Source organism: Rattus norvegicus, chromosome 3, assembly GCF_036323735.1.
Source record: "Rattus norvegicus strain BN/NHsdMcwi chromosome 3, GRCr8, whole genome shotgun sequence".
NCBI classification, from domain to species: Eukaryota; Metazoa; Chordata; class Mammalia; order Rodentia; family Muridae; genus Rattus; species Rattus norvegicus.
In genome coordinates this window covers 97,924,598-97,934,420 of record NC_086021.1, presented here as the reverse complement: position 1 = coordinate 97,934,420, position 9,823 = coordinate 97,924,598, and the positions used below count along the sequence as shown (strand labels likewise).

Below are 9,823 nucleotides of genomic sequence, written 5' to 3'. Positions count from 1 at the left end.
AAGAGCTTTTCATGGTTACCTCTTTCTTATAGCACAGCTGATTATACATGGCTGGTTTGGGAGCTGCTTCAATTTTCACTTCCTGAGTGGAAGTTCGGTAGGAGGGGTTGCTGTAGGTCAGGTTTCCCATTCCAGGATCCGTGAATTTGGATTTTCTGTGTCTTCAAGAGGAAAAAGTGGGCTGAAATCAGTTGAGAATTTTATAGGTGTGATACTGGCGGGATGTAACCTGTGTGTGGGAAGCAGCCTCTCTGTAGGTCCCTGTGACTGTGTCTCCTGCCACCCACACCCTTCTGAATCCCGGCCCTTCACTATGGGCCGGAGCTGGTGACTCACTTCCAGTGAACCCATTATGCAAAAGACTGGATCAGCTTCCATCTTGAGTGCCTGCCTCCCTCCCTTCCTCCCTCCCTCCCTCCCTCCCTCCCTTTATATTTATTTATTTATTATGTATACATCATACAGTTTTCTGTCTGCATGTGTGCCTGGAGGCCAGAAGATGACCCCAGATCTCATTATAGATGGTTGTGAGCCACCATGTGGTTGCTGGGAATTGAACTCAGGACCTTTGGAAGAGCAGTCAGTGCTCTTAACCACTGAGCCAACTCTCCAGCCCCCCTCCCTCCCTTTAAAGGGAGCAAACTGCCATGTTAGAAGTTGGCTTATAGAAAGGACCACAGGCAAGCAACAGATGAGGGAGACCTCCAACCAATAGCCAGTAAAGAACTGAACCCGGCCAACAGTAATTATTCCAGTACATTTGGAAGGATCTTTTTTTTTCCAGTCCAATCTTGAGATGAGGTCATAACTCTGGCTGTCACCCAGATACCTGTAAGAGACCTCGAAGCTGAGCGCACGGTGAAGCTGTGTCCAGATTTCTGATCCACAGGAACTGTCATCGTGTTAACTCACTACCTTTTAGGTCACTTGTGCAGGAGATGGACCTTTCTTTGTTCCAATCCCACCTCTGTGATTTACTAGCTGGAATATTGGTAGACATAATCTAATCCTTCTGAAACTCAGACCCTGTTACTGGGTAGGTTTATAAACAAGTTACGGTCATCAGACGGGAGGGAACCTTAATTGAGAAAATACATCTATGACAGTGGTTGTCATCAACCTGTGGGTCACAACTCCTTTGATGTGGGGATCATATATCAGAAACCCGGCATATCAGATATTTACATTAAGATTCATAACAGATATAATAGCAAAATTGCAGTTATGAAATAGCAATAATATAATTTTATGGTTAGGGGGTCACCACAGCATGAGGAACTGCATTAAAGGGTCTCAGCTTTAGAAAGGTTGAGAACCACAGTTTTCTATAGGATAGATCTGTAAGCAAGAGAGTCTATTTTCTTAATTAGTGATTGATGTAGGAGGGCCCAGCCCACCGTGGGTGGGGACACCCTAAGGCTGGTGATGTGGGTTTTTATAGAAAGTATGCTGAAAGCTGGGTGTGGTGTCATACATCTTTAATTCGTGCTATCAGGAGGCAGAGACGGATCCCTGAGTTTGAGACCAGCCTGCACTACAGAGAGAGTTCTGGGACAGCCAGGGCTACACAGAGAAAGCCTGACTCAAAAAAATAAAAAAAACAAAAAGAAAGACTTAACATGGCATGAGAAGTAAGCCAGTAAGCAGCACCTCTCCATGGCCACTGCACTGGTTCCTGACCCCAGGTTCCTGCCCTAACTTCCTTTGATAACAACAGTAATGTGGAATCAATAAACCCTTTTCTCCCCAAGTTTTTGGTCATGGTGTTTCATTACAGCAAGAAACTCCAAGATACCAGGTTAGGGCATTTATACTTTCCCATTAAAAGACAACTGGTAGTATTATTATTAATTTATTTTCAGATATTTTTTGTTGTTTGCAATGTTTAAAGTACTGGGAAGACAAAAGCAATTAAAATGATCCTAAATTGAAATGGCACATTGTGTCTTCTCATTACTGAGGCTATGGGGCATTCATAAAAAGGGACCTATCATGACTGGCCTTCCAAATGACCCAACAAGCAGCTGAAAGAGTCAGATGCAGATATGAGCACCCAACCAAAGAACAGAAGCTGCTGACCCCTCTGGTTGAATTAGGGAAAAGCTGGAGGAAGCTGGGAGAAGGGCAACCCTGTAGGAGGGCCAGCAGTCAATTAACCTGGATCCCCGAGATCTCTCAAATCACCAAACAGGCAGCATACACCAGCTGAGACGAGGCCTCCAACACATGTACAGCAGAGGACTCCCAGGTCTGGGTTCAGTCAGAGCAGATGCACCTAACCCTCAAGAGACTGGAGGCCCCAGGGAGTTTAGAGGTATGGTGGGGTGGGTGGGGCGGGGACATCCTTATGGAGACGGGGGTCAGGGGATGGCCAGGGAGAGGAATAAAATCTGGTGCGTATAAATAAATAAATACATTTAAAAAAAATGATTTCTGGGGAGCAATGCTGTGTTAGCCACGTTGTGGTAAAAGGTTGTGTTTGTGTGACAGGAAGATCATTTCCAATTCCAATGGTTTGAGGGAAAGAGAGGTATGGAAAAAGTCAGCCATCCAACAAGGAAACTGCTGAGGTTAGGACAAGGGAGGTTTCCACTCTCCTTTTTCTACTCCATCCAGGGGCCCAGAGGTGAAACAAGGCTGTGTGCAAGTATATTCCTCTTTAGGAGAACCCAGATAGGCTAACGGTGACCAAGGAACACGTCACCCCTGCAGCAAAGCTGAGGTTACCTGTATAGCATCAAAGCTGCAGTCACCAACAAAATCAGCAGGACGCTGAGGAGTCCACCAACGGCGTAGCTGACATGCAGTCCTTCACCTACAAGGGAGAAACGCCAGGTAAGGACTAGGGACCACCTTCTAGCTGCCACCTAAGTGGTGACTCTTAGGATTATTATTTCTGTGGATTCAGTCAAAGAGTTTGCCAACCCTATAAGACTCTTAACAAAAACTAGGAAAGAAATACACGGAGACTTAAGCCCATATAAAGCCACATAAAGTGGTGGTGTATCCATAGCTTGCTCTCAGCTCTTGGGAGACAAGGGACAGCAAATTGAAGAGTTTGAACCCAATGTGGCCTACGTGCTAATAAGTAGCCTTGTTCAAAAATAGGTAAACAGGAGAGTCTTCTTTTCCAAACGGTTCTATTCTCAGGCCTACCTGGAGCAGCAGGTACAGCTTCATTGGAATGTGCACAGAGGCCCAGCTGGGCGTCCCTTTCAGAGCATCTGTGGGGCATGAGAAAGAGACATGAAGCCTACATGGTCTCTTCCAGGAAGGAGGAAAGGGCTGTGAATGGGGCACTCAGACCGAAAGACTCTATCAAAGGGTCAGGGAGATGGCCCAGTAAGTAAGGCACCTGCTGCCAAGCCTGATGACCTCAGTCTGATCCCTGGAATCCACAGGGTAGAAGAAGAGAACCGAGTCTGACCTCTATGTGCTGGAATATGTGCCTCCAAAAAGTAAAATGAAAAAGACTGTGTGTTAAACCAGGCATAGTGGTGCAGGCCTTTAATCCTGGCACTTAGGAGGTAGAAATTGATGGATCTCTGTGAGTTTGGGGCTGGTCTGGTCTACAGAATGAGTTCCAGGATAGTGAGACCCTATCTCAAAAAACTGAGGAGGGTGTAGGGTGGGAAGAGAAGGAAAGGGGGAGGGAGAGGGAGAGGGAGAGAGAATGGAGAGAGAGAAGGGTGACGGAAACCACTTGCTATGTCATGTTTAAATACGTTTCAGTTATATACCTTTAAAAGTCGTGGTTTTAGAGTGAGCTAGACAGAGTTTGAAGGACACCAATTTAAATCTTCCTTCTACTACAGGAAGGAATGGGAACCATGCAAATCTGATTGGTTAGTGCAAGGTTAAAAAAAACTTGTTTTTCCTCCCTCCATTCTTTCACAAGGGACTGAGCAGACACCAGAGGGAGTGCAAAGCTGGTGCGCTTGCCGTGCGCAGAAGGTAGCTCTGGCATATTATGGCAGGCAACTGGAGGCACCTCCCAACGGTCTGGGGAAAGCCATGTAGACAGCAGAAGTGCATCTGAAACCAAGATACCATGACGTGTAACTAGAACTCCACTGAGGAACGTGGGCATGGGGAAAAGCTGTTATCCCAGCACTTGAAGGACCCTGGGTGAGGACACTCTAAGCTTCATAATGTCCATATTTGAAAAAAAAAAATTCCAGGTGGAATGAGAGACGGGACAGGATCGATGTTTATGTATCAGAGAATGAGTAAAACATGAGGGAAATGCTAGTTATGATTGTTACTTTTGTTTCTTCAGCTATAGGACAGAAGTACATGAAAATGTCCTGCTAACCAGGAAAAAAGAATAGAGAAGGCCTCTTTCTTTTAGCACCTATGTTCTGCTTAGTAATGTGTCATTTTCTTAAAAATTATATTCCAGCTAACATTCTAAATAGTCAAAACATGTATTACAGGCTATAAAGAACTAGCAGGGGGCTTATTTCTATGAGGATTAAAAAAACAAAACAAAACAAAACAAAACAGACAGCCCAAGGAGATGATTCACTGGGTTCTTGCCAGGAAAACATGAGGATCTGGGTTCAGAGCCCCAGCACCCATGTGAAAAGCTGGTCGCAGCAGCAAACACCTGCAATCCCCGTGCTGGAGAGGTGGAGCCAGGAGGAGTCATCGAGCTGGCTGGCTAGTCAGCCTAGACAATCCGTGAGCTCTAAGGTTAGGGAGAGGCCATGTGTCAAAAAAAAACCCCAAAAACCACGGGAAGCAACTGAGGAAGACACTGCACATTGAGCTCTGGCCTCCACGTGTACATAGGAATGTGTATACACACACCTAGGAAAAAATGTCTGAGGAGATTTCAGATGTTTCCCAAATAAAACCAGGGACTAGGAGCACAGCTCAGCAGGACGGCTTGCCTAGCGTATGTGGAGTTCACATTTTGGCTTTGTGAACACAACAAAGGTTCTAAAGGAAATTTAAGAATAAAGATGATGGGGGTTGGGGATTTAGCTCAGTGGTAGAGTGCTTGCCTATCAAGCACAAGGCCCTGGGTTCGGTCCCCAGCTCTGAAAAAAAGAAAAAAGAAAAAAAAAGATTAAAGATGATGGCTAACATTTCAAAGTTAGTCAGAAAGGCACGTGTTCACACCTGGATGTTTGTTTTCTTTACAGACTACACAGAATGCAGAGCCCAGAGCCCAGAGCCTAGAGCACTGTCTGGGAATCACTGTTTCTGATGTCAGCTCAATGACCTTTTAAACTATAGTTGCCAGAGCATCAAATTTAATGAAATATATTTTGTGCTTGCTTTGAAGACTGTATAAGGTTATTTGCTTATTTGATTATGGTATGTGTCTGTGTGTATTGTGTGCACATATATGTGTATTTTTTTGATTGCTGGGATTGTTATAAGCTAAGGCTATCACACTTAAGTTATAAAGTTATAATGCAGATTCTACTTTAGTGTTGTATTAAATATTTAACCTCAATCAGGGGTTTCTACTAGGACAAAACCTTAATACTAAACTAGTGATGTGAGAGCAAAGGGAGATGGACAGACGGGATGCGGGAAGGATCCTCCTGCTGAGGGATTTCTCTAGAAAGCTGTTTTTAAGCTTCTTTCTCTCAGAAATGGAAAGAGGTGGTTCAGTGAATGAGAGCGTTTGCTGTGCAAGCCTGAAGACCCAAGTGTGGGTCTCCGGCACCCATGAAAAAGCTCAATATGGCTGCACATGCCTTTGACACTGGTAGTGGGAGCACAGACAGGAAAATCACGGCCACCAGCCTAGCCAAACATACAGTGAGCTCCAGTTTCAATGAGAGACTCTGTCTTAGGGAATAGAAAGAGTGAACACCTCATATCCTCTTCTGTCTTCTACATGAGGCTACTTGTGTGTGCTCCCAAGTACACATACCACACACAGACAATTAAAAAAGGAAAAGGGATTCATTTGCAGCAATCTATATTTAAAAATCATCCTGTGTTCCATGTACTACGGACCGGTGGTTAATGATGCGATGTATCTCCCATCTGTCAGATTATGAAGCTGGGACAACGCTTTTCCACCAGCAGGGCATGGTCATCAGACCCTCAGTCCTGTAGGGCACGGCGATCAGAATCCAGACCCGCAATCCTGTGCTGTCCCTACTCACCTTCCTTCTGCCCCCTCTGGAGATGTGCGGGTCCTGGTGGTAGAAGAATGTAAGGTGGTGGGCAATGTGTTGGGGAGCACTGGGCTCTTTTCATTCAGGCTGGTAGCTCTGGGAGCAGGAGGCATGAGGCCAGGCACTGGAGAGAAAAGAGGATTGAAATGGGCTGCTAGAAACACACACACACACACACACACACACGCACACACACACACACACACACACACACACGCGCGCACACACACACACACACACACACACACACAGTTCAAGAGTAGCAGCTACAAGTCTTGACAGAATCTTTTAGATGCCTTAACCTCAGGCACTCATTTCTTGCTATACATTTAAAAGGGATTAGAATTTACTATTAGTGATTCAAGATAAAATCAGTGGCTCACAAACATGAGGAAAAGAGATGATGGTCTGGTGATTCCCCAGCCAGACATCGGGAGTCTAGGCTTCCGTTCCAGACCATGCCAGAGGCCAGACAAGCCAGGCCTGAGCATCACGAAGCCCAAGAATACTGTTCATTTACATGTTGCCACTCTGATGCTCCCTAGAGGAACACTGTTGAGGTTGCCATCCCCTCCCTTTCAAGGGCTCTGTTGTTCCAAGAAGCTAGTCTATCCGACTCACCGAGGGAGCAGGGATGACTGTCTGGCTCATCAGGACAGGCGCACACAAAGTCAGAGGCTCTGGCAAAGCAGAGGTGGCTACAGCCACCATTGTTCACACCACAGGCATTGGTCCCTGGAGGCAAAGCAGATGTGTCTGGTCTAAGACAGAATAGGGTCTCCTCATCTCTCACCTTTCAAAAGGGAGGCAATCCCAGGCTATCTCACTTCCAGGACAATAGAACAGGAAGGGGGTAATCACAAAGAAGGCAAAGATCTTAAAACACTCGAGCCCAAAGATTTTCTTGTGGCTCTAATATGTTGGCCACTAACAGTCCTTGGGATGACCAGAGTCGGTCCCACCAACTGTGTTGATGGTAGGAAAGGGATTCAGTTCTTAGGGGCCCACCTGTCTGCCGTTGAGGGGACACCACGATGATATCCATGAGTCCCTCCACATTGGCCAGCACTGTCTCCTTGTTGCGGCCTGAGTACTTGTCGACACGCTGGATGGATTTGGTCTGCCAGTCTGTCCAGTAGATCCACCTGTCCTGCTACTCGATAAGGAACCCAAAAGAAGACATATTCAGCAGTCAGACCCCACTCCTGTGCCTCAGCGTGTGCTATCCCACTGCTGAAATGCCTTCTGTGTCTGATTTCCTCAATGAATGCTGGGCACCCTCAGATATCACTGAGGAAATCACTCCCGACTCAGAGCCCATCAACACAGAACTCCTCTATGCTGCTCTGCACCATGCTGCTACTTCCACAGGCAGTTCTGACGCCGGGTAGAAACTTGTTAGTATTTCTACCTGTCCCGCCGGGTAGAAACTTGTTAGTATTTCTACCTGTCCCGCCGGGTAGAAACTTGTTAGTATTTCTACCTGTCCCGCCCCACTCAGATACTTGTTTTGTTTGATCGTCTATATTCTTTGTTTTTGTTTATTGAACTCTCCTGTAGCCTAGATGGGTCTCGAATTTACTATGTAACTGAGGATGGCTCTGAACTCCGAATGCTCTTGTCTCTACCTCCTAAGTGCTAGAAACATAGGCACACCTCACAATGCCTAGCCTTTTTTTTTTTTTTTTTTTTTTTGAGACAGTCTTGCTATGTAGCCCAGGTTAGCCTGGAACTCACCGTGCAGCTCAGGTAGGCCTCACACTCAGTAACCTATTGCCTCTTCCTCCCAAGGCTAGAGTTACAACCATTTCGTTAAGAATGTGCATGGCTGTGACACACTACAGCTTCCACAACAAGATTTTTCTTTTCTTTTCTTTGCGGGGTCGGGGGGAGTTGTAAGGGTAGAGGGCGGGTATGAGGGGATGGGGAAATGAGTGGGATTGGGGTGAATGTTGTAAAATTCACAGAGAATCAATAAAGTTTTCAAAAATTAAAATTTTAAATAAATAGATAAGTAAAAGGTATGTGCTAGCTTTATGTCCAAGTCTGCAGCACCGACCCGCAGTCCTCAGTCAAATGAGGGAACAGCTCACTACCAGCAAACAGGAATCCAGAGGCTCACTTCAGTCTTTGTTCAGAACCCTGACTCAAAGCCTCTGCTTCTTTACACGGACAGCTTCCTGAAAACGCACGGGAAGAGACATTCTCAGCCAAGGGCGAGAGGGGAAATGAAAGTATTATTCTCTTCCTCCTAAGTGGTGGAATGTTGGAAATTCTGGAAGACATTTGTAGATTGAGTGTTAGCCCTATTGCCAGGTAAATTCAGACAAACCCTTCGAGGTGGGGAAACATCAACTGCACAGTACAGGGTTGTGAGAGCGCTACAGGTTCAATCCTCAGGACTAAAAAAAAAAAAGACGATGCTTGTCTCATATAGCCCAGGCTAGCATCAAACTAGCTATGTAGCTGAGGATAACCTTGAATCCTCCTGCCTCCACCTCCTAATTGCTGGAATTACAACTGTGGTTGTAATATGGTAACATAGTTATGTTATGGTACCATGTTATGTGGTAACATAGTTCCCTCGGGTTATCCTGTTGTGTTGAATTACCCCCAAACAAGGCTAAGAATAACTGAACTAGTTACATGTGGTAGTTAATCTCTGTTTTGATTTGAGATGGAGTCTTATTAAGGATCCCCTGCTAGCACGGACCAGCCTGGCCTTGAACTCAGAGATCGGTAAGCCACCCCACCGACTAGAGGGTTAATTGTGATTGTCGAGTTGATGGGAGACACTCTGAATGTGAGCAGGCGGGGGGGGGGGGTCCTAGGCTGGATAAAAAGAAGAGAGGTAGCAGGGCCCAGCACCCACCAATGTCTGTCGTAAGGCACACCGTGACCAGCTGCCTTCTGCTCCTGCCGTCATTCTTCCCTGCTATGGTGGACTGAACCTTTGAACGGTGAGCCAGAGCAAACCTTCCCTTCCTTAATTTGCTCAGGCGTTCCATCACAGCCATCAGCACCAGTAAGCAATTAATACAATGCATCTGGTGTTTACCGAGTGCCACAGCCTATGCTATACCTGCACACTTCATATGGATGTTATTATTAAGCCAACGCGTTGTACAGGTAACTACAGCCTACAGAGGTTCTATGGCCTCTTATTCACCCAGGAAGGCTTCAGGCTCGTTCTGAAGGCATGCAAACGCCAAATAGCTGGCCACCTCAACTCTCTCACCTTTAGACATTCTAACCAGGAGCTTTCACTAAGTGAGCTAAAAGCACAGCAGTCGATTCAACCGGGGAACTTATCAAAATCCCACGTCCCTGGGCTCAATTACAAAGCAACTTCTTTATGGCCGGGGCCTTGGCACATGTGTGCTTCAACAAGCCCCGAAGCTGACTGTGCACCTCTGTCTGAGAGCCAGGCCCACAAATGACAGAACTTGGAAAGTGCTGGGCCAGCATAGCAGAGTGCTTAGTGGTTTAGAGTCCCTGGGAAACGCCCTAGCCAGGAAGGTCTAGTTACCTCTCTCCTGAGCCAGTACCTGTGTGAGGGCAAAGGGGTGGGACACATGGCTGACCAAGACCTGCCTCAGCTTCCCATTGAGGTCAGCACTCTCAATCCGATCCAGATGTGCATCTACCCAGTAGATCCTGCAAAGAGAAAGAGAAGGGGA

The 9,823-nt window shown here is 46.3% G+C and overlaps 1 protein-coding gene and 1 long non-coding RNA gene across 3 annotated transcripts in view; one reads left to right on the top strand and one right to left on the bottom strand.

The window, feature by feature from the left end:
• The window catches only part of Lrp4 (LDL receptor related protein 4), a 53,994-nt gene that overhangs the window by 4,946 nt on the left and 39,225 nt on the right, over positions 1-9,823 (bottom strand). Inside the window, 7 exon segments of one of the 2 annotated variants that reach the window (NM_031322.3) lie at positions 20-161; positions 2,728-2,815; positions 3,157-3,224; positions 6,132-6,267; positions 6,765-6,878; positions 7,152-7,296; positions 9,692-9,800. In NM_031322.3, the coding sequence (NP_112612.2) occupies positions 20-161; positions 2,728-2,815; positions 3,157-3,224; positions 6,132-6,267; positions 6,765-6,878; positions 7,152-7,296; positions 9,692-9,800 (802 nt within the window). 2 annotated transcript variants of the gene reach the window in all.
• Positions 2,380-5,292, top strand: LOC120101912 (uncharacterized). The gene is made up of 2 exons (XR_005502950.2): positions 2,380-2,835; positions 3,899-5,292. It is a non-coding gene; the product is annotated as an uncharacterized LOC120101912 (long non-coding RNA).